This window comes from Podarcis muralis, chromosome 16, assembly GCF_964188315.1.
Source record: "Podarcis muralis chromosome 16, rPodMur119.hap1.1, whole genome shotgun sequence".
In the NCBI taxonomy this organism is placed as follows: Eukaryota; Metazoa; Chordata; class Lepidosauria; order Squamata; family Lacertidae; genus Podarcis; species Podarcis muralis.
In genome coordinates this window covers 15928826-15953003 of record NC_135670.1, presented here as the reverse complement: position 1 = coordinate 15953003, position 24178 = coordinate 15928826, and the positions used below count along the sequence as shown (strand labels likewise).

At 47.6% G+C, this 24178-nt stretch overlaps 1 protein-coding gene and 1 pseudogene across 1 annotated transcript; one reads left to right on the top strand and one right to left on the bottom strand.

Annotated features, from left to right (window-relative positions):
• Positions 1–843: 843 nt before the first annotated feature.
• On the bottom strand, positions 844–24178 carry NAALADL1 (N-acetylated alpha-linked acidic dipeptidase like 1). Its single transcript, XM_028710880.2, has 19 exons — positions 23831–24178; positions 22402–22574; positions 21270–21391; positions 20310–20432; positions 19549–19738; positions 18153–18246; positions 17030–17137; positions 14836–14921; positions 13796–13915; positions 12589–12674; positions 10726–10789; positions 9301–9368; positions 8826–8920; positions 8156–8246; positions 7271–7352; positions 5996–6169; positions 5014–5104; positions 2453–2545; positions 844–1235 (listed from the first exon to the last, which is right to left on the bottom strand). The coding sequence occupies exons 1-19, from the start codon at positions 24043–24045 to the stop codon at positions 1064–1066; spliced, it is 2247 nt and encodes a 748-aa protein (XP_028566713.2). The 5' UTR covers positions 24046–24178; the 3' UTR covers positions 844–1063.
• LOC114587235 (5S ribosomal RNA) lies at positions 11527–11646 on the top strand (annotated as a pseudogene).

Below are 24178 nucleotides of genomic sequence, written 5' to 3'. Positions count from 1 at the left end.
CCTAACCACTTCAAACTGATTATTCCAACTATCTATCTGACTCCACCTAACAATTCCTCTCACTCTCTCACAATACAACTCTACCAACCCACACCTAAACCTCCCTCTTCCTTCTTCAACTCCCAAACCTCAACTCCCAACTCCCAAACCTCAACTGACTTTCAAACCCCCCCACTCTAATTTTTATTCCCCCCTTGCATTCTCACTGGCCAATCATATCACACCCATTTTAACCCTTTCCTTATGACCCATCCTAGGAGGCAAACGTCACACAGGGATTCAAACTGCCACAAAGGTCTGCTTCGTTAGGGTTTTGTTTTTGTTTCTGGGCGGTTCCCTAGATACTTCTTAAATGTGTTTCACTATTAATATACTTCTTAATTGTATTTCAGTTCAACAATTACTTTGATAAAATACATTTTTGTGTGTGTGTAAATGGCTTGAGATACCTATTAGGACCATGAATTACGGTACTATATAGCATATATTCAACACAAAAAAGCGACAATTTGTTGTCTACAAAGGACAGCTGGACATATACAGGGCCCCATTACCCTCAGTAGCTTAGGGCCTCATCAAACCTAAATCCAGCCCTGGTTAGATTACTGCAACATGTTATACATGAAGACAGTTCTGAAACTTCAGCTGGTCCAGAATTCAGCAGCCGGATCGCTCACCGGAGCAAGACGGTTTGAGCATATTACACGGATCCAGGCCCAACTGCACTGGCTGCCAATTAGTTTCTGGGTCCAATTCAAAGTGCTGTTTTTGAGCTATAAAGCCACCCCTGTTGTAAGGATCGCAGAGACTATGTAAGTGAACCAATTACAACATTGTTCAAAGTGTTGTGCAAATGCAAAGCATTTATTTATTTATTGGTACAATTTTCAAGCTGCCCCATTCCCAGCATCCCCTGAGTAGCTTACAGGCATGGAAGAAAAACAGAACAATGATAAGACAAACCCATGACCCACAAAACTACTTTAAAAACAGGGTGGAAGAAGCAAGTCAGTGAGGAATAGATCACACTGCTTCTCTTACTATTTGTATTTTATCATCCCTGTTATTCAGCCACAGGCTCCAGGATGGAGGCGGCATTCTCTATCGCTTGGATTACAATGGTGAGCTGCTTGTGAACCTCACCCCACAGGCCGTCCTCCTTGGCGTTATCGTAGGCATCAGCAAGTCCTGGGAAGGTGGCCAGAGAAGATGACCGAGAGGCCATGATGACGTGGCTGGATGAGGAAAAGCAACAACAAACAGGCTTTAGAGTCATCGGTCCAGCCCTGTGGAACTCTCTGCCACTAGACATTCAGCAGCCGCCTTCTGTGCCAACTTTTAAAACACCTGTTGAAAACTCTTCTATCCTGCCAGGTCTACGCAGGCAATGAGGAATGCATTTTTCCATAACAAGTTAGCTGATTTCTGATTTTAATTTTTTTAAATATGATTTTCATTGCATGGCTTTACAGTTTATATGGGACGCGGGTGGCGCTGTGGTCTAAACCACAGAGCCTAGGGCTTGCCGATCAGAAGGTCGATCAGAAGGTCGGCAGTTCGAATTCCCGCGACTGGGGTGAGCTCCAGTTGTTTGGTCCCAGCTCCTGCCCACCCAGCAGTTCGAAAGCACGTCAAGTGCAAGTAGATAAATAGGTCCAGGGGGCTTTCAGGAAATACGTCCAGGAGGCTTTCAGGAAATGGGGGAGGGGGGAGAAAGAAAGAGGGCTGGACTCAGAGCCGTCTTGGGGCCAACCATAGAATGTGTCAGCCCCACAGCAAAATTCCCGCTCCAGCGGGAAGGTAAACGGCGTTTTCGTGCGCTGCTCTGGTTTGTCAGAAGTGGCTTAGTCATGCTGGCCACATGACCCGGAAGCACATGACACCGTCTCCCTCAGCCTATAGAGCGAGATGAGCGTGCAACCCCAGAGTCGTCCGCGACTGAACCTAATCGTCAGGGGTACCTTTACCTTACAGCTTATGTAAACCACCTTGGGAGCTCCATCAGGGGTAGCATGCCGGTGGTGGGTGGGATTGCAGCCAATAGGAGGCAGGGCAAAAACTGGTTGGAGTCAGCCCCTTCTCTCTCTCTCTCTTTCTCCCCCGCCCCCACCCTGCAGGTGGCCAAGAGGGTGAGGGCAGACTGCTCTTGCCACAGATAGTAAGTGATCGCTTGCAAAGGGCTTTTGAAGTGATGCAGGGAGCTACAAGTTTCCCACCACTGCTCAAGGAAGCCATGAGCAAGTCCTCTCCTGCTCTTTGGTTCTTGCCTGACATTGATAAGTCCACTTTATCTGACACTGGAGGCCCCAGTTAGCCCATCCTTTTTAAAATAAGCAAGCAAGTTAAAACACAAAATCTCAGTGGTTATGCACCACTGCCATCTTGTGGCAGTGAATTCCACAAGAGAATTGCACATCGAAAGCCAGAAAACCGGTCCATTGGAATTGCTTACCTGTAGTAATACTTTTCCGGAAAGGCTCTGGGGTTCAGGAAAGCCCTTTCTAACAACATCAGCTGGTCATTCACCATCCGCACGTCCAGGGGGCTTTCAGGAAATTGGGGGGGGGGGGGGAGAAAGAGGAGGGAGAAAGAGGGTTGGGCTAAGAGCCGTCTTGGGGCCAATCATAGAATGTGTCAGCCCCACAGCAAAATTTCACAGAGCTGGTTTGCTATGTGAAAGCCAAGTTTGCTCAGGAACAAGCACTGCCCTGGAGTGCTGGTTACCAACTTTGATTGGTTTGCCAGCTACAGCTGTTCCTGGACAGGGATAGCCTGATGCACTGTAATCCATCGATTGAGGCAGGACTACTGCAATGTGCTCTGTGTGGGGCTGCCCTTGGGCCTGGTTTGGAAGTTCAACCAGACTGCTGATGAGAGCCCCTGACCTGATGGGAACACATGGCATCCTTGTTAAAACAGCTGCATTCGCTGCTCACCCACCACCAAGCCAAGATAAAGGTCCTTGTATTGACTTACAAAAGGAGTGTCTCCACCCCCATTTTTCTGCCCGGACACTGAGGTCCAGTGCCGAGGGCCTTCTGGCGGTTCCCTCACTGCGAGAAGCCATGTTACAGGGAACCAGGCAGAGGGCCTTCTCGGTAGTGGCACCCACCCTGTGGAACGTCCTCCCACCAGATGTCAAAGAGAACAACAACTACCAGACTTTTAGAAGACATCTGAAGGCAGCCCTGTTAAGGGAAGCTTTTAATATTTAACAGACCACTGTATTTTAATACTTTGTTGGAAGCTGCCCAGCGTGGCTGGGGAGACCCAGCCAGATGGGCGGGGTATTAAATAATAATTAATAATAATAATAATAATAATAATACAAAGCCCTGAGCGACTAAGGTTGAGGGTTCCTCAGCGACTGCCTGATCCTTCTGTCCCAGCTCAGTCACAGAGATCATCTGCAGGGGTGTTGCTGGTCATTCCCCAAGTTGGCGAGGCTCATTTGACAACAACAAGAAACCGAGCCTTTAGTGTCATTGGCTCAGTCCTGTGGAACTCTCTGCCCCTAGACATTCAGCAGGCACCTTTTGTGCCAACTTTTAAATGCCTGCTGAAAACTTTTCTAATCTGCCAGGCCTATGCAGACAATTAAGAAGACATCCACCCCCAATGGTTAATTGATGTCTCTTTAAAAACTTTTAATATGGTGTTTACTATATAGTTTTGTGTATTTTTGTTGTAAATCACTTTGATATTCTTTATGAAATAACGGTCTATAAATATTTTCATAAACAAGCAAATATAATAAAATAACAATACCAGCCTACCTTACGGAGTTATTGAAAACATGAGTTTTTGTGTGTGTGTTTTTACAAAAATGTATGAAACACCAAATTAATATCCCCTAAGAATGAGTAATTGGATCACAGCAACTAAATCAAATGCACACTGAAACACACATAAAAAAAATCTCAAGAGGTGAATCACATTTCCTGGAGTGCAAATTTCACAAATGCGGAGACACTACCAATAAGCCCCTGCCCCATAACATCTCTCACTGACTGGCCAGAGGGCACCATCACTGGGTTATTCAGATGGGTGAATATGAGACCACTTGTACACTCTAGATCAGTGTTTCCCAACCGGTGTTCCGCGGCACACTAGTGTGCCGCGAGACGTTGCCTGGTGTGCCGCGAGATGTTGCCTGGAGGGAGGCGGGCGAGTCGGGCGGCGAGAGGCGGGGCGGCGGTGGCGAGGAGAGGCCGCCCAGCGCGGGGCTCTCGCCGTCTGCCTGCCTGGCTGCCTGCGTGGCGCTGACGTCACGGGGCTGTAACGTGCCCCACATAGGCACATGCGGGGCGGCGAGCAAGCTCCCTCCCACATCCCATCGCCGCTCGCTTCGGCCGGCCTACTGGGCTGTCGCAGGCGGAAGGCCTGCGCATGCGCGAGGTTTTCGCGCCTTCGGGATTCCCTTCACGCCTTCCTCCTCCCGGGTCCTTGAGAGTGCGGGAAGCGGCAGCGCGAGACCGGCGTTGAGCCTGGTAGGTATTGCGCTTGCCAAGGGAGTCATTTGGGAAATGAAAACTTGCAAAGCAAGCAACCAGTTCAATCTGAAGTACGTGTATGCTTAATATCCTGTATCTGAAACCTGTTCTGCCCCCTCCCCCACACTTGGTGCCATTTTCATCTACACATGCAGCAGAGTAAGTTGACCCAGAATAGTACCAATTCAGATGGCAGATGGGAGAATGACAGTGCTGAATGCTTTCCCATGTAGAACAGTCCCTGCAAATAAAAACCTAGCATATTTGGAAGAGGGATGCTAGCCTAACCATTACCTTCTATGCTGTTACTATTTTTTTTATTTTTTTTTTACATAAGTAAAAAGTGACCTTTCCCTATCTGGCATGGTGGTGTGCCTCGAGATTTTTTTCATGAAACAAGTGTGCCTTTGCCCAAAAAAGGTTGGGAAACACTGCTGTAGATTACTATATAAATCTGCCATATTCAAATACTTCTATATGCATGTATAGTACAAAGTTCCCCAAAAGAGGAGACTCTCACCTGGGGTTTGCTTCCTCCCTCAGGTTTGCTATGCGCTGGTTAAGACCAGCGGCGGCAGCCTGGAAACGGTCGATTGCGGCCCAGAGTGGATCTGAAGGGCAAAAGAGCAAAACAGATCAGTGCCTTTCGGGGTTTAGCTAAGGGTCAGCTTTAGCTTCTACCCTGAGTAGACAAGCCCATAGTTCCATTTGCAGCCTATTATTCCTTAGCAGTGGTGTTCAGTTTAGTGGCTAAACTTCAGCCCTATAAACTGTGGGAAATTGCAGTCAAATATAACTAGCAAGCTTGGGGCTCATTAATGCATGAAGGGGTTAAGAACACAGAACTGTAAGCCCTCACCTGGAAGGGAGTTAAGTTTCCTCCTTTGTTCGCTCTCCTTTCACCATGTGAACTCACCAAGGAGACAGGATGTGCCTGAGCTTGCCCTTTACAAGCTCAGACCGTGTGCTTAGAGGTATTTCACATCCCAGTATTTCTACCTGTGTTCTTCGTGCTGCTGCATGGAACAACACATGAATCCGACCCTTTGGAGCTTTGTAAGTAAAGCATTTAAACTTACTAATGGTGTGGTCTGTCATTGCGAGAGGGGCAGAGAGGGCAAGCACTGTAAGTGGACTAAGCAAGATATCTAAAAGGACTAACAGCCTATATCCCTCATGCTTCACACTGCTGCTTACTTTTATGGCCTTAAAACTCTGCTGCTGGGGATCTTTCTCATGCTGAAGAGTGTGCTTAGCCCCACACTTTGGACCTAGGGGGGAGGCATAGGCAAACTCAGCCCTCCAGATGTTTTGAGACTACAATTCCCATTATCCCTGACCACTGGGTTAATGACCCCCTAATTGCCACACACACAGCCCCTAATGAAGGGGGCGAAAGGCTGATTGGCCCCTTATTCTCTTTTGCACCTGGCGATCTTACCTGCAGAGGCCACCTGCCCACTAACCCAGCCTGTAATCCCGCACATTCCCACCCGTCTCACCAAGCGAGATGTTGTGATGGGTCAGGTCTGCCTGGAACGCCTCTCTGGCAACACTGTACATCTGTTGCAGCGTCTCGCCGTAGTCGCTCACGTTGAGCGGCAGGATCAAGGCATCTGCCAGGCGCATCAGCACGTTGCCAGCTGTCCGTGCCACAGTCTGGTGGCTGGTGAACCCTGGGAAGGGGCAAGAGAATTTCCCCAGATGCAGCAGCAGCAGAGCAAACTGGCCTGTGCCCAGCCTTAGCGGACTCAGCGAGTACAGTCCCAGGGATTTCTCTCTCTCATAAAACCATAGAGTTAGAAGGGACCCTAAGGGTCATCTAGTCCAACCCCCTTGCAATGCACGAATCTCAGCTAAAGGATCCATGACAGACGGCCACCCAACTTCTGCTTAGAAACCTCCAATGAAGGAGAGTCCACCACCTCCCAAGGGAGACCGTTCCACTGTCAAACAACTTTAAAAAAAATCATTTTTATTGATTTTCCAATGAAGACAGCCAACCAGCGTGTCCACATCATAATCTAATTAAAAACAAAAAACTAAAATAAAAAAAGACCGAATTGTAATCCAAATTTTAATTATTAATTTTTCCAGGCTCCCCATAGTCTGGACCTCTGAAGCATATCTCCAAATCTTCAGTCCTGCCTCCTCACTGTCAAACAACATTTACGCTGTTTTGCAAAAGCAGGACAGGCTGCTGCTCTCCACAGAAACAGATAGTATATTCTGGTCAGCTATTGATCCTTTAAGGTGCAAACGTTATGCTCCTAAGCATGCTGGAATTGAATACAGTGGTGCCTTGGTAATCAAACGGAACAAATCAGCTCCCAAACGCCGCAAACCCGGTTTGTGAACGTTTTTCGGAAGCCAAACATCCGACACGGCTTCCACAGCTTCCGACTGAGTGCCGGAAGCTCCTGCAGCCAATCGGAAGCCGTGCCTTTGTTTCTGAATGGTTTCGGGAGTTAAACAGACTTCCGGAATGGATTAAGTTTGACTACCAAGGTACCACTGTACTTTAAATTCAGCTAAGGCAACAGATAAACATGAGGTAGCTCTCATGGCTGCCAACCATTACCCCAGCAGTCCCAGAGAGACGCAAAGGCAACATCAGGAGTTCTAGGCTGCATAGACACCATACCTTTAAAGCACAGGCCTTTCCTCAAGGAATCCTGGGAACTGTGGTTTGCCCCCACCCTGAGCTACAATTCCCAGCACCCTTAACAAACCCTGATTTACTCTCTCGCTGACTCTCACTGACCCTCACCCCTCACCTGGGTCAATGAATGTCTCTGCATAGTGAAAAGTGTCAAAGGCTGTGTGATAAGCTGGATAGATGCGGGCCGAAGTCTTGGACTAGACAAATGAAAGAAGGGAAGGTCATATCATGTGGTTAGCAGGAGCCTTGCCCCCCAGCATTGCTTAGGAATTCTAAGAAATCAGCTCAGTTTTCAAATCCGTGGTTAAAGTCAGGGCAGTTTTCAAAGGCTTAGTCAGCCTTCTTGATCCAAGATGGCGTCCATTGGTTTCAAACCAAAGAGGAAATCCCGCTCGTTAATCTCAGGAACCATCATACAAAATTTGGATACAATCAGAGCAATATTGAAAGGTTCAGTCTGCCATCTTGATTCAAAATGGCATCCAAACATAGATGAAAAGCTGCTCCTTGATCTCGGAAACAATCACACAAAATTTGGTTGTGATATCTTAAGAGGTGTCTAAACTCATAGCGAACAGACAAGCCATAATAGGTTTGGGGTTTGATGTTTTGATTAGATGAATGGGTCCATTGCTGCAGCCTCACTGGGCAAATCTGATTGATGAGAAGTATTTATTGGACAGTGTTTATAGATTGTACCAGCTGACTGCTGTTATTTAGGAACTGATTTTTTAAAAAAGGTTTCAGGTGTTTTAAAATGTAAAGCGTTCCATTGTGATTTATTTATTTTTGCATTGTTACTTTTGTTGATTAAGTTGATTAACTGCAGTTGCTGCTTTACAAGAAGATCCTCTTGAACAGCAGGAGAAAAATACTTTGAATCAATAAATTTTAAAAACTGATCAGGGAGAGGGGAAATCTGTGCCCCTAGGGCTGTTGCTGGATCTCCCAGCTCCCTTTGCCCCTTGACCATTCCAACTAGCGCAGGGCTACAATTTACCCGGTCGTAGGTGTAAGCAATATCCATGGATGTGATGCCCAGGTAATGAATGAAAGAGGCGTAATCGCTTCCAGCACCCAGAGACCCTAAGCTGAATGGGGGAGGAAGACAGTAATTCGGGGAAGCATCACTTGAAGCAGAGACTCGAATACAGAACCCTCAGAAACAAACCCACAAAAACCTCCCCACTGCAGGTTGGTCAGTTATAAACAGCAATGCATATATTTTTTAAGATGTCACCTTTATAAATAAATACCAGAGAATATATCATATACACACCCTAACCACGAGTTGTCCCCAGTAAAGTCCTACTCAAAATCAATGGGCTTGACGAATTTAAGTCTATTATATCAGTAAGCTGAGTAGAACTTAGCTGGGTACAACCCATGTAAATTTTTTTTTTTTTGTAAAAATGATACACTAAAATAGACCACCTTTGTAAATAAATATTAGTATATATACAATAAAGCGATTGACCAAGGAGAAAAAGTACAGCTCCCAGCAAGCATGGCCAATGGGCAGGGATGATGGGAGTTGTAGTTCAGCCACTTCTGGAGAACCAGTGGTTCCCATCCACACACCTGGTCTAGGAACCGGTTAGAGGAACTCTGTGAATGTGAGGGGGTCCACGGGCTGTTAAGAAAGGAAAACATTCACAGCATCGTTTTACCTGGGGATGACGCCATAGACTGAACTGTTTCGGCTGAAGTGTTGCTTCCAGTTCTCATAGACTGACAGGGAAGAATCTGCAGCTGGGGTTTTCACCTACAAGGGAAACGAACCCCCCCCCCAAAAAAAAAATTCAGAAATGGAGCAGATTTCATGACAACCCATCTTAGGGAGGAGGATGGCCTTTAGGGGTCTCACTTCTGCAAGGATGCTCTGAAGCCCAAGACCCCTTTCAGGCTGCAAAGCTGGACTGACTTCATTATTTTGATTTGCAAGCTGCTGCAGGTGTGACTGACTGCTGCCGTCCCTTTCCCCCTAATAAAATGAGTGTGGTGCTCATGATCATTCCTCCAGTTTTGCAAATGTAAGGCCAGTGACCCCCGATAGCCTTTGTTTCCCTGAAAAATAAACTGAGAATGTGTCTCCTACACAGAGACTGTTATTTTGGAGTTGGCTTTCCATTCTCTTCAAGTTACCTGCTGGGCAGCTGCAAAGATGACACTCTGTGCAGGTGGCGTTCCTTGGGCCCTCAAGGTGGCATTGGCTGTCAAAGGAGAAAGAGAAGCATTACGGGGAGCTCTCCTGACCCCAGGGCACAAGTAGGGTTCCCCCTTTGTTGCCTGGTAAGGCTCCTGTGCCTTGTGTGATAGGGGTAAGTTCAGCTTTTTGCCAGTGTGTAGACCATTGGTTCCCAAAGTGGGTAGGATGTCCTTGGGCAAGGGGGAGGGGGAAATACCTGGGAGGGGGCCAAGAGACAAGGGCGGGCAGGGAATGATGGAGGTGTAAATAACTATCAAACATTGAAAATCTGATACCGCAGGCCTTTCTGTTGAGTATAGTTGGACCAGAGCTTTTGTGGCCTTAAAACTCTATGACGGCGGCAAGAATAGCCCACATGCGAAAATGGAAAGAAGAAGTCGCAACAAATGAAGACTGGCTTATGAAGATGATGGAATTTGCTGAGATGACAATCTCAGTATATAACCGTTGGTAAATGAGCAGCGTCTCAACCTAAAATCCTTAAGAAATGCAGTTTGGATATCAAGTTGAGCCATTTTGCTCCTTGGATTCATACCACAGTTATGAACTGTGAAAACAGAATTTATGTTTTACTCTTTCCCTTCACAAGCGCCATTAAACAAAATGATCCAAATGTTCTTATTATCGCGTTGGGAAACAAGCATAATCTACGGCCCCTTATCTGAGTCTCCGGCAAACAGTTTAGCATATACATTCTTGCATTGATTTCCTCCCCAGTGCCCTCTCTCTTTCCCTCTTAAGTCTTTTTATAGACTCCTTGATATCAATACACTTAGAACGAACATTAATGTTATCTGCCAGAACCATTGTATCTGGAATGAGAGAGAAAAATGAGAAAAAATGAGGAAACCACCAGTGAAGGGGAGTGCACCACCTTCCAAGGGAGTCCATGTCTCTGTTGAACAGCTCTAACCCTCAGAAAGCACTTCCTAATGTTTAGCTGGAAACTCCTTTCTTGTTGTTTGAATCCATCAGTCTGGGCCCTCCCCTCCGGAGCAGCAGAAAACAAGCTTGTTCCATCTTCCATGGGACAGCCCTTCAGGTATTTGAAGATGGCTCTGATATCACCTCTCACTCTTCTCTTCTCTTCTCTTCTCTTCTCTTCTCTTCTCTTCTCTTCTCTTCTCTTCTCTTCTCCAGGCTAAACATACCCAACTCCCTCAAAAAACAAATGAGGTGGGATTTTCACATCCAGGGTCCCCCACCCAGGCACTGACCAGACCCAAACCTGCTTCTCTTCAGCCAGGGGGCTGCATCAAGGACCCTCCTCTCAGACAACACTCTCCCAGGCATTATAACTACAACGAATTTATAAGTCAGTCAGTGCAGCTAGATAGTGTGGAAAGGTGAGGTGAGCTTACCAAAGACTGCAATGTCCACATTGATGTAGGCCACGCTGCGCTGTTGCAGCTTGCTATAAAATTCCTGTGTGGCGGAGAGATGTGATAAGCAAAGAAACTTCTGCGGAAGTGTGAGGTCTCCAGCCCACCCCCTGACAATCCCCATGGTTCATGTTGAGGACCCCTGCACCACAAAGTCGTCACGAGTGCTTGGAGTTACAAAAGAGAGAAGCTCTCTGCTCCTACCAGGGATTTGTTTTCAGGACCAGATCCTTTCGCCCCCAAATCCCCTCCTGGTTTCAACCCCAAGCTTCCTTTCAGCAGCCTAATTTGCCAGAGGGAAGGGGCAGTTGCGGGAAATGTGTGGGTGTTTGTTTGCTTTTTGCTATATTGGCATTAAACTATTGGGAGTCAGCTACAAGTCACCCGGCAGATTTCAGTCCGCCTTTCCCCCATTCCTATAGTAAGAATAAAAGGCGGTTGCTTTGCATCAGCCCAGTTCCTGACTCTGAGGCCAGACGTTTTGGGAACTGAAGTACATAAGCCCCCGAACACAAATGTAAACAACAAAACACCCAACCAAGCTATGATCCCTTTCCAACCTCTACTCAGCCCCCTCTGCACTATATATTTAAAGCAGAATCACGCCACTTTAAGCAGATGCCGCTTCCCCCAAGGATTCCTGGGAAATGTAGTGTGTTAAGGTTGCTGAAAGGAGACCTGTATTCCCCTTGCAGAGCTACAATTTCCCAAGTTACTTTGGAAGAGGGGTTGATTGTTAAACTACACTGGCAATTGTAGCTCTGTAAGGGAACAATCTACATCTACAGCCATACTACCCTGAACACGCCCGATCTTGTCTGATCTCATGAAGCTAAGCAGGGTCAGGCCTGGTTAGTACTTGGATGGGAGACCGCCTGGGAATACCGGGTGCCGTAGGCTTTTTTGGGGGGGGGACGCGGGTGGCGCTGTGGGTAAAACCTCAGCGCCTAGGACTTGCCGATTGCATGGTCGGCGGTTCGAATCCCCGCGGCAGGGTGCGTTCCTGTTGCTCGGTCCCAGCGCCTGCCAACCTAGCAGTTCGAAAGCACCCCCGGGTGCAAGTAGATAAATAGGGACCGCTTACTAGCGGGAAGGTAAACAGCGTTTCCATGTGTGGCTCTGGCTCGCCAAAGCAGCTTCGTCACGCTGGCCATGTGACCCGGAAGTGTCTGCGGACAGCGCTGGCTCCCGGCCTCTAGAGTGCGATGAGCGCACAACCCTAGAGTCTGTCAAGACTGGCCCATACCGGCAGGGGTACCTTTACCTTTAAGGGAACAATTGCCTTTAAGGGAACTCTGTAAGGGAACCCACAGCGCCACCCGGGATGCCAATCAGAAGGTTGGCTGTTCGAATCCCCACAACCAAAAGCACGTCAAAGTGCAAGTAGATAAATAGGTACTGCTCTGGCGGGAAGGTAAACGGTGTTTTCGTGTGCTGCTCTGGTTCGCCAGAAGCGGCTTAGTCATGCTGGCCACATGACCCGGAAGCTGTATGCCGGCTCCCTCGGCCAGCAAAGCGAGATGAGCGCCGTAACCCCAGAGTCGGCCACGATTGGACCTAATGGTCAGGGGTCCCTTTACCTTTACCTTTACGGGATCTTAATGGTCTGCTAACAAATCTCAGCATGATAAACAATCTACATTTCCCAGGATTCTTTGGGGGAAGCCATGACTGCTTAAATTGGTAGGATTGTGTTTTGAATGTGGCTGGGGCAACCCAGCCAGATGGGTGGGGTACAAATAATAAATTATTCTTATTATTAAATGCACAGTGCAGAATCACCTGTTCTTCAGTCTCTCTCTCACCTACTCTTTACATCCATCCAACCTCTTTTCTTCTTACCTCTGTATACTCTGTAGAACCAATGAGACCAAACTCCTCAGCACCCCAGCTGCCAAAAATAATGGACCTTCGTGGGCGCCACTTCCCTGAGAATAAATGACACATTATTCCTAGACACTTGAATGAGAATGTGCAAATTGGAGACAGGAGGAGCACCTCTAGAGCAGGGGTGAGGCACCTCACGGGTCTCTCTTTTTAGCTGTCAGTTGACTCTCTCCAAGACACAATCCCCTGGCCACTTCTGCTCCTTGCTCTCCTTGGCTGCTTTTGCACAGCCTGCTTCTCCTTCTGAGAGCCTGCGTGGTGTTGTGGCTAGAGGGTCAGGCTAGGACCTGGGTTCAAATCCCCACTTGGCCATCAAGCTCACTGAATGACATTGAGCCAGTTCCTGCCTCCTTTGGGAGATAGCAGCCAAACCTAACAGATGCACATTCTTGCTAGTTAGCATGAGAAGAGGTGAATACCACAGAGCTGTACTGCTGATAGGCAGACACCCAAGACCATAGAAATAGAACTGACAGAGAGGGCTCTGTGTGATGTCATTTCCCCCCTGTTCTTGAGAGGAAGGAGTACATTGGTATTTCCTGTTTCTCTCTTTCTCTTCCTTTTACCAGCACTGGATGCAGACATCCCTCCATTTGCTCAAGGTTTAGGCCCTGTAAATATAAGTATTTTGCCTGCATAGTTCCCAAGTTGTTGCCTGAATCTTAAGTGGGGTAAGAAAGGGAGAGCCAGCTTACTTCATAGCTGGATTTGCTCAAAGCAAGGTTTTACAGCCTAACTCCTATGCTTTAAATTTTGCTGCCAAGGATGGGATTTCGAAACCCACACAGGTGGGTGCCTGGAGAGATAGAGAGCAGTTAATATATCCTCTCCTACCTATTAAAACTCACCCCACACCTCGCAGCCTAACCTACCTCACAGGGTTGTTATGAGGATTAAATGAAGAGTGGGGAATCATGTGTGTCACATGGAGCCCCTTGGAGAAAAAGGTAGGATATACATTGAATAAATAAAATGATTAGCTGGGATGATGCTGCCTAGTTTGCAAACATAGGAATCTCCACCTACTTCTGCCCACTCACTGGCCGCTGTGGATTGCATCTTCATCTCTGCCCGGAAATACCAGACCTTCCCCTGGAGTTGCCATGTTTCACACCCCACCAAAGAAAATAAAATACACACACACACCCCGCCCTAAGCTCACCTTCTTTCACCATCTTCCCCAGCACTCGGCTGATCTCCAGCATGACAGCTGTTCCACTGCTGGGGTCGATAGCGCCATGCACCCAGCTGTCCCGGTGGTTACCATAGAGGACGTATCGGTCTAGCGGAGGAAGGAGTAGGAACTCGGCAAAAATGGAAGGGCACATGTTGGACGGGAGCCTGAAAAGGGATGGATCTGCGGCGCCCAAAGTGGGCAGGAGCACCCCCTAGGGGACAGGGGGACTAACTAGGTGGGAGCTAAGAATATTAGATCAGAGTATACCTTTATCAGTGCTACACACTTGGGCCAGTAAGTACCCCCAGAAGAAAAGCACAGTGTTTAACCATGTTCTGTATGGAGAAAGGCTTTTGTTTATTTATCCCTGAGTCTTCTAGCTTCACTAGATGCCTGCGAGTTCTAGAGCTCTGAGAGGGAGACCACATTTTCTCCATGGTTTGTGAAGTTTTTATAAACTTCTATCACGTTACCTCTTCCTCTTCACTAAAAGGTAAAGGTAAAGGTACCCCTGCCCGTACGGGCCAGTCTTGACAGACTCTAGGGTTGTGCGCTCATCGCACTCTAGAGGCCGGGAGCCAGCGCCGTCCGCAGACACTTCCGGGTCACGTGGCCAGCGTGACGAAGCTGCTCTGGCGAACCGGCACCAGAGCAGCACACGGAAACGCTGTTTACCTTCCCGCTATAAAGCGGTACCTATTTATCTACTTGCACTTAAGGGTGCTTTCAAACTGCTAGGTGGGCATGAGCTGGGACCGAACGACGGGAGCTCACCCCGCTGCGGGGATTCGAACCGCCGACCATGCAATCGGCAAGTCCTAGGTGCTGAGGTTTTACCCACAGCGCCACCCGCGTCCCTTCCTCTTCACTAGAAAGTTCCAAATGCCTCAACCTTCCTCATAAGTGAGTCACTCCTTCCCCTTTTGGTTGCCCTAGGAGTGACCCATCACCACCAGAAGGATGTTCCTGCCTCCCTCTGTGCCCCCATGCCCCCACCAGGCATCTGTTTGCCCAGGGCTACTCACCAGGCTCCACACTTCCTCTTATCAGTCCCATCACATTGGAAGACGTGTTGATCCTTCTGTAGTTATGGACGTTGACCTGGACCTCACTAGGAAACAAAAGAGAGCCAGGTTCAATCGCCCAATTACACAATGAAATAATTTATCATGGTGATTTGGCTCTGGGCTTCTCACATTACTGGAGCTTCCTGCTTCGCAGCAGCAGGATAGAGAGGAGAGGCCTCCTGGGTTGTCTCCAACCAAGTCCTACTCAGAATAGACCCATTGAAATTACAGTGGTGCCCCGCAAGACGAATGCCTCGCAAGACGAAAAACTCGCTAGACGAAAGGGTTTTCCGTTTTTTGAGTCGTTCCGCAAGACGAATTTACCTATGGGCTTGCTTCGCAAGACGAAACGTCTTGTGAGTTCTTGCGAGTTTGTTTCCTTTTTCTTAAAGCCGCTAAGCCGTTAATAGCCACTAAGCCGTTAATAGCCGCTAAGCCGTTAATAGCCGTGCTTCGCAAGATGAAAAAACCGCAAGACGAAGAGACTCGCGGAACGGATTAATTTCGTCTTGCGAGGCACCACTGTAATGGACTTAAGTTAGTAATGCCTTTTAACTTAAATGGATCTACCTTGAGTAGGATTCATGTTTGTTTGTTTGTTTGTTTGTTTGTTTAGACTTATATAACAACCCTTCCTCATAAGATCTTAAGTACGAGCTGTTTGACAGTAGAACAATCTCCCCCAGGAGGTTGTGGACACTCATTCCTTGGAGAGTTTTTTAGCAGAGGTTGGATGGTCATCTGTCATGGATGCTTTAGCTGAGATTCCTGCATTGCAGTGGGTGGCGCTGTGGTCTAAACCACTGGGCCTCTTGGGCTTGCTGATCAGAAGGTCGGGGGTTCAAATCCCTGCGACGGCATGAGCTCCCGTTGCTCTGTCCCAGCTCTTATCAACTTAGCAGTTTGAAAGCATGCCAGTGCAAGTAGATAAATAGGTACCGCTCTGGCGGGAAGGTAAACGGTGTTTCTGTGTGCTCTGGTTTCCTTCACGGTGTCCCATTGCTCCAGAAGTGTTTTAGTCATACTGGCCACATTACCTGGAAAGCTGTCTGTGGACAAACGCCGGCTCCCTCAGCCTCAAAGCCAGATGAGTGCCACAACCCCATAGTCATCTCTGACTGGACTTAAGCGTCCAGGGGTCCTTTACCTTTTACCTTTTTACCTGCAGCAGGTTGTAATATATGACCGCTGATGTCCCTTCCAACTCTACATTTCTAAATTTCTATGATCTCAGGGCAGTGACAAGATAAAAATGCAAGGTAAAAGCACAAATAAATAGTTGAAAAACAAAACAAAAAAGAATCCCTTCATCCCACAAACACATTTAAAAGGCTAAATAATATTAATCGGCCTTTTTGAAAAGGAGCATTTCCACCTGCCACATAAAGATATAGAATGACGAACCTCCCTTGCATTGTCTACGACCTTCCATGGACACCTCATGGAGGCACAGGTGACAACTTGGTTCAGTTTGCATATTAATAGAAACCTATCCTCATTCACGGGGACGCGGGTGGCGCTGTGGGTAAAAGCCTCAGCGCCTAGGGCTTGCCGATCGAAAGGTCGGCGGTTCGAATCCCCACGGCGGGGTGCGCTCCCGTTGTTCGGTCCCAGCGCCTGCCAACCTAGCAGTTCGAAAGCACCCCCGGGTGCAAGTAGATAAATAGGGACCACTTACTAGCGGGAAGGTAAACGGCGTTTCCATGTGCGGCTCTGGCTCGCCAGAGCAGCGATGTCACGCTGGCCACGTGACCCGGAAGTGTCTCCGGACAGCGCTGGCTCCCGGCCTCTAGAGTGAGATGGGCGCACAACCCTAGAGTCTGGCAAGACTGGCCCGTACGGGCAGGGGTACCTTTACCTTTACCTTTATCCTCATTCACAGTCTCAGAACAATGCAGGAACCAAAGCACAGCTTTCGTTCGAAGTCTGCCCTTCTCTGAATGTTGCACTGAAGTTCTCCGACTAGCCAAAAATGTGCAGGGGGGGGAGAGGAATGTGTACGCTAGGATAACGTGTGCTATCAAATCCATATATTAGTGAAAATTACTGATGTCAAGTGAAACTGCGTTCAAAATTGCATATAATAGAAGCTGAACTGAATACTGGGCGGGAGAGAGAGAAACTGAGCCTGGCCTATTTGTGCATCCCTCACCTGGCATTGGAGAACAGCCCGTCTTGTCTGAATCCTGGTCCAAGATGGTAGACACAGCCCAGTGCTCCCTGCCAAGCTGCCTCTGCCACAGGGTTGCCAGCCAGGTTACTGCAAGTGCAAGAGGGAGGGTGAAGACTGAGTGCTGCCCTTTCTTCATTGCCATCCCAGAAGACCTAGCCCTCAGCTCACATCTGTTCTATTTTCTTGGTTGGGTGTGCATTTCCACTTATTCTGGTTCTAGTGTGCTCCCACTGCTGGTGTTGACTGACTGACTGACTGCATTGCTTTAGAAACCTCAAGGTGGTTTACAAAAAAAAGCTAAAACAATAAAATTATCAATGAGAAAAATTAACAATAATTCAAGGCTTTCGAAAAGTTAAAACGGCAATAGAATGAAAACAGATTACAACTTGCATCAGCTTTCTAAACATCTGGGCAGGCTTGTGTAAACAAAAATGTTCTTAGCAGGCACCAGAAAGAATACTGTGAAAGCACCTGCCCAATATCAATCAGCAGGGAGTTCCAAAGTGTAGGGGCCAGCACACTGAAAGAATAATTTCTTACAAATGCAGAATGGGTATTATGTGGCACGTTGAATAGTGCCAGTTCCGCAGATCAAAGTGGTCAAATAGGTGTATATGGGGCATAAATTATGTTAGTCGCAATTTCTTGAGAAATGCTCCTGTCGGATGCATTCCCCCCAAAACCAGCTTCTATCCGATTTGAAAACATAAGCTGCATTCACTTTGCAGTTAAATCGAGGTGTATACATTCAAGACAGCCATTGCACATGTGCAGATGACAGCTTACTTGACTATGAGGGGAGGGGTTTGGAGGGGGGAATGATATACTGGAACATAACCTTTCTCCCCCTAAAGATCAGCCAACAAGATTCGTAGTCCCCCCTCCCTCCCAAACCGTCCCTCAAACTGAATTCTGAAGTGTGAATTTTCAAATCTCAAAACCTAGATTTTTAAGCATCCTCTGATCTGTGTGGGATTTCATTTTACGCTCTTCCCTCCAAGTCTGAGCTTCCACACACACACACCCTTGCACACCCCAGATCTTCCTTTCCCATAATCGCCCTCCTTTATGCACCCTAAACCCCACAGTTACTACCCACCAGATAAGCGTCTTGGCATCCTCAAAGCCAATGGGCTGGGTGGGGATGGGAGGGATCCCTGTGATCTGGTCCTCTGGAATCCTGTAGGTGAAACCTGCAAGCGGAGAGGAGAAGGTAAGAAAGATGGGATTGTTTCCAATGATGTTAGGACCCTCCCACACTCCACACTCGGGCTGCTGACATCAGGCAGGAGCCTTCTCTGTACAGGATCGATCACATCTTAGGGCTCGTCCAACATTTCCACTTCCACAAGTTAGATCAAGGAAGGAGGAGAGCTTAAAAGCTCTTTTTGCAACGGGTCTACTTGGGGTTACCCAGTGCATGTAAAGAACTTTTAAGCTTGCTTTTGGGGCAAAGCCTGCTCCGTGTGTTGGCTCTGGGATGTTCTCACAATATCTTGTGGGGCTAAATTCCTGCAAACTTTCGCACGAGCATCTCTAGCTTCACAGAGCCTGCGGATGAGCAGGGCCTTGCCCCACCAAGCAAGGTGGGGAGCTTAAAAGCTGTTTCCCTGCTGGGTCTGGTTGGATTACCTGGCGTGAAAAGAACTCTGACACTCTCTCTTCCTTGCTTGCCGGATAAGGTCTGCTTGGTGTGAGGGTGCAAATATCCAGAGTGTGGGGGTCAGGTGGGATTGCTATGAGGAATTATGAAATATGGAGCAAGCCATTGTGTCCGCAATGAAAGCATTGCGTTGACTGGGCTTGATTCATTGACAATAATTTCTGATCAAATCCCACAAGTCTCTGCACCTCTGCCATTTGCTTTCTCTACGCCTGACAGGCACGTATAAGCATTCTAAATACACAGGCCAGTTGCTTCACCAGGCATCCTGGGTCATAAAGATAGAAGGTAGATTTGATGTAGTTTGTTAATCTTTAGGTAGATCTTAAGGGCCAGGAAGAGAGTTCACAAGGAGATGGTACCGTAAATACTCTTCCCTTGCCATCCTTCCTTCCTTTCCTGCCTGTTTATGACCTCCGGGGTTTTGCTGAATGCATTCCTCCTTTAGTCCTGTTTTATTTACTCTCAGATATGTATGCATGCTCAAAGTAGTCTTTTGTAGTTAAAAGGATTTCTTCTGATCTGACTTTGTCCCACGTGGGGTTTTTGAAATGCTCAGAGGAAATCTGATTGGTTCTTACGAGCACTGTGTAAAAAGTTCTTTTGTGAATAAAACGACCTGGGCCAAGGGGTGGACAGGATTATTATTGGCACCTCCTCCCAGAGACTTGCTGGTCAAGCCTCGTATGTATTCTATTAATCAGGGTCCAATCCCTTGCTTTTGGAACGCAACAGCTTGGCATGTGGGCTCTTGGTTCTCCTCCTCACCCCAAACACGGATTCTTGCGTATACATTAAAATCGTGTTTGCTGCTCCACCCCAACCTCCTCACCTTTGGCTGGGTAATAAGGAGTCAGCAGGTCTCCAAAGTGGCTGTTGTAGGAACCCCTCTCCACACCCGAGGGGGGCAGGTACCACGAATAGGGGTACGTCTCTGTTGCTGAAGCCTTGCCGTCATTGATGTCCCCAGGATCGGTGTACACCACCACCCCAACCACACCAAATTTGGCACCGTTGATGGCCTGTTAAGGCAAGATCCAGACAGATGTGTTTGTGCATCAGGGATCCGAGAGGCCCAGGCAGAAGACCCAACCCATGGATTCAAACGGTCAGAAAGGAAATTCCAGCTAAGCATTTGGAATAACTTTCTGGTGGTAAAAGCTGTTCAAGAAACTCTCCATCACTGGAAGCTTTGAAAGAGAGGTTGGCTGGCCATATGTCAGGGATTATTTAGCTGGGATTCCTACATTCCAGGAGTTGGACTTTGACTGTAATTTGCTTTCAACTCTTTTAGACACTGAATTTTAAATTGCTGCAGCATGTCCGGAGACCTGAAGGTGAAGGGCAGGGCTGTTGTTGTTGTTTTAAAAAAAGAATAAATAACAATATCCTCCAGCATTTTCCCTCCCCATACCCAGCTTTGCTGAACATCTTGCCTGAAGAAGGGAGAGCTCAAAAACTTCCTCATTATTCTAGAGTATCTTGGTTGGCCTAAGAAAAGTATAGCCCTACTTCGGATTTTAGGGTTGTTCTTTCAAAATGTCCCACAAAAGCTGAAGGTTGGGAACGGAACAGGAACAGCTCCCAGTTTACCTTGTCTGCGCGGCCAGCACCCCCATAGCGAGTTATGGCTATAGTGCCATTGAGATCAATGCCCTGCTGGACCAGGTATTCGTAGTCGCTCATTTTTCCTTGATTGGCATAGACCAGTTTTCCCTGGAATGTTTTTTTTAAGAAAAGAGAGGTTTGTTGTTGTTTTTAAGTGCTTATTGAGTTTTCAAAAACAATGCCTCACGAACAAGAAAAACCATAAAGAATCACAGAACAAAGATAGAAAGCTGAATATACTTTTGCAGGCATCATAACAAGATTACACAAAGGGACATTTTGGAAGTAAGAGTCACAGAGAGGGACTTTTCTGTAGTGGCCCCTAAACTGATGAACTCCCTCCCCACAGAGGTGTGCCTGGAAGGTTCTGGAAAATGTTGAATATTTTCCATGCTACTCCAGATTGTCTGGGCAGCGTCACACACATTTCACACACTGAAAAAGGTGGATATCTTAGCTGCCAACTCACACTTTCCCTCTCTGGAAAGGAGAGGATATGAGCTATGAGGGGTTTACACCTTGAAATCATCCTTTGACGCTGTTACACAAAGAGATAGAACTGTCACCACAAACATTTAAAGGGTAGCTGAAGATTTGGGGTCTCCCTCTGGCACCATAAAGCACATTCCAAGCACGTCCTTTCCCTCAAAGAATTCTGGGCGCTGTAGTTTCCCCCTCGCATAGTCATAATTCCCAACAACCCTGAACAGACTACAAGGCCCAGAATTATTTGAGGTGGAAAATGTACTTTGAATGTGCTCCGAAGGTATATAGTCTGTGTGAAGCATCTTTCTGTTGGAGACAAAACACACCTAGGAGGGCAAGGCCCCCTGAGGATCATGTGGTGTCTTTGATTGGCCCATCAAGAGGGCAAACTCCAAGCAGAAGATTAGATAAAGATATCAGAGATAAGGGAGGATAAAAGGCCACGCCCTTGCTTTGCACCTTGGGGTTCCCTGGAGGTGCGTAAGCTGCATATGGCCTCACAACGTCTCTGTCGGCCTGGTCCGCAGTCAGGTTCTTCTCTGTCTCCTGGGAGATAAAGGCTTGGCTGCCATTTTCCATCACTGGTATGAAGAAGAAGAGGGTCTAATCAGAGCATCCGTAGCAGGTGTCCCCACCCTCTCCCTTCAGTGGTTTCCTCTCTCAACCTTCACTCATTCCCCAATTCCAAACATAAACTCTGAAAACTCATTGGCTGGCTTTGGTTTTTACCCTGTGTCAGGGACCGTGCTGAGGAGGACTGCACTGTGGAGAGATTGTGGGAGCCGCCCCCTCCCCCTCCCCCTGACTCTGAATCTTCCCAGGAGCAGGAGGACAGTATAGATTTGGAACAGTGGTTTGCAGAGGGGCATGGTTCAGAAGGCAGAAGCTGGGAAATACTGGATGGGGAACAGCTAGGTGAAGAAACACTGGAAGAGAGAGGGTTAACAGATTCGCAGTCTGTGGACAGCATCCACCTCCCCACACCCCCAAAGACATGGGGAGCTCAAAGAGTGTTAGAACAGAAAGTGCAAGCTCAGATTGCAAGACATAGGAGTGACACAGATTAATAGGGACGGAGGAGGTGGAAGCCTTAATTGGGAGCACCGCCATTCTAGGAGATGCTTTCTGTTGTCTCTCGCCATGTTTATTAAAGAAACTGGTAAGAATTTCCTTTCGTTTGATCTGCTTATTTACTGCCACGAGGGAGGAAGCCGATTTCCCGAAGGCTGACACCCTGCTTAGTCCAAGAGAGCATTCCCATTAGGACACACACTATACAGGAAATATACATCATCTTAGCTGGTTGTTTTCTTCCCAACTGTCTCCTGCCACCCCAGCCTGCCACCATCTCTCATCCAACCACAACCCTTGAAAACATTTACCCAACCCATTTTTTTAACCGTACGAATTAGAACCCTCCTTGTACCATAACTGGAGTTGCTGTTCACTTTGACAGTGAGCCGTTTGGTTCCTCTTTGACCAGTTCTTACCAGTTTGGTGGTCAGGTTGCATTCTTGCGCACATGGCGCAGGCCTCACTGATAATGGGCCTAACATAAATTTTGCATGACACCCCGTTACCTAGCACTCACCCACAGCCACAGAGTTGGGTTTCTCTGGGTCAGGGAAGGAGAGGAACACCTCGTACTGGCCCTCTGTGGCGCTGTCCAGGCCAGTTTGGGGGTCTCGCCAGGCTTTCAGAATCAGCTGCACCAGTTCTTCATCCCCCTTCGTGGTAGCCATGTGGGGCTTGGAAGACAGATCCCTAATGCAAGAGGGAGCAATGGGGGAAAGACTTGGCGTGGGGTAGGTCTTTGGAGTTTGGGCAAATTTGGGAATCTGGCATATAATGAGTCCTTCCCCAAACCACAACTTCCTCCCCCCCCCCCCAGCTTTGAAACAAGAAGTTTCTCCTTATTTTATTCCTGATTGTGCATCATTGGCCGTATGTCAGGAATTCTTCAGCTGTGATTCCTGCATTTAAGGGGGTTGGACTAGATGACTTTTGAGGTCCCTTCCAGCTCCTCAATTTTTTGATTCTACATTCACTCACGTCACACAATACTGTTGCCAGCTGAAGCACCTTGAAAGCATTTCATTTCCCCCAAAGAATCCTGGGAACTGTAGTTTGCCAAGGGGTCTAAGACTCCTCCAGTGAGCCAATGAGGGCAGGGAATGTACACATTAGCAGTTTAAACACAGTAAGGTCATTTCCCCCACTACATTTCAAGTGGCCCTTGCTGCACACACCCTAGATAGGGCTGCCATATTTCAAAAAGTAAAAACCAGGACACCCTGAAAGCTGTTGAGTGTTTTTTTAGGAAGACCCCCAAATTTTTGAGTTTTTTAAAAGGAAACCAGCAAAATGGTTGAGCTTTATTTAGGAAACCCCCCAAATTGTTGAGCATCTTTTCACAAAAATGCAAAAAAAACAACCCTGTGATTTTTCAAATGACTTGCCTAAGATCCAGGACAAAGCGCCACATTTCAGAAATTACCCCTGGACATCATTTCTGCCTTTGAAATCCCAGTAATGTCTGGGAAAATCCATATGTGGGGATGCCTTCACCTGATTACCTGACAGGTTCCCCTATGTTTGCAACCCTTCAGTAGCTGATTATAACCCTGTGCTATGTGAGCATGTACACACCTAAGCTTAATTTGTTTTAGCTCCCATTCCATACCCCGCAACTCTCCTGTTTTAAGTAGGACATCTTTCTGTTTGGATCCCAGAATGCCCCATTTAAGACTGGCACCCTGGCACACTTCACCCTTCAGATGGTGAAGTGGACTCTAATCCACAGAAGCCATAATACATCTATCTATCTATCTATCTATCTATCTATCTATCTATCTATCATCTATCTATCTATCTATCTATCTATCTATCATCTATCTATCTTTAGAGAGAATGCATAGGTACAGGTATTCCATTAGACTCTTTGACCTGGGAAGGATTCCCATTTCTCCCAGAACAAAAAGAGAACTTTAGGACATTGTCTCTTCCTCCGCCAGCCTTACTTGAGGTTCTGTCCAATGCGTGCGGCTTCCACCTGGTTCATGAAGTCTTCGAGAAGAGCTGGGTCCAGGTCTCTAGAGAGGCTGTGAAGCCACTCCGGGGTTTGGGGTTCTTTGTAGATTGCATAGTGCCCTAACAAGATCCCAGCGGTAAGCAGCAGGGCTCCAGAGAGCGCAGCCCCAAGAATGTACTGCCAGCGCACTCCACACCCAGCCATGCCTCCCCAGCACCAGTTGAGGAATGAAACTGGCGGCTGTGTGGCCTCAAGGACAGAGCCAAGCCCCTGCTGAGAATTCCATTCCTCCTGAGCTGCCTCTTGACACTTTGGCCAGTGCTCTGCTAGGTCTTTA

Bases quoted from the DNA above. Each gene is read 5' to 3' on its own strand.
- NAALADL1 (XM_028710880.2), bottom strand. From the start codon at position 24,045: ATGGCTGGGTGTGGAGTGCGCTGGCAGTACATTCTTGGGGCTGCGCTC. The intron at 20,433-21,269 runs GTGCAAAGCAAG...AAAACATTCCAG, and splicing joins CACCTCCAGGGAACCCCAAG to GGAAAACTGGTCTATGCCAA. The intron at 2,546-5,013 runs GTGAGAGTCTCC...ATTTCCTGAAAG, and splicing joins AGGGAGGAAGCAAACCCCAG to CCCCCTGGACGTGCGGATGG.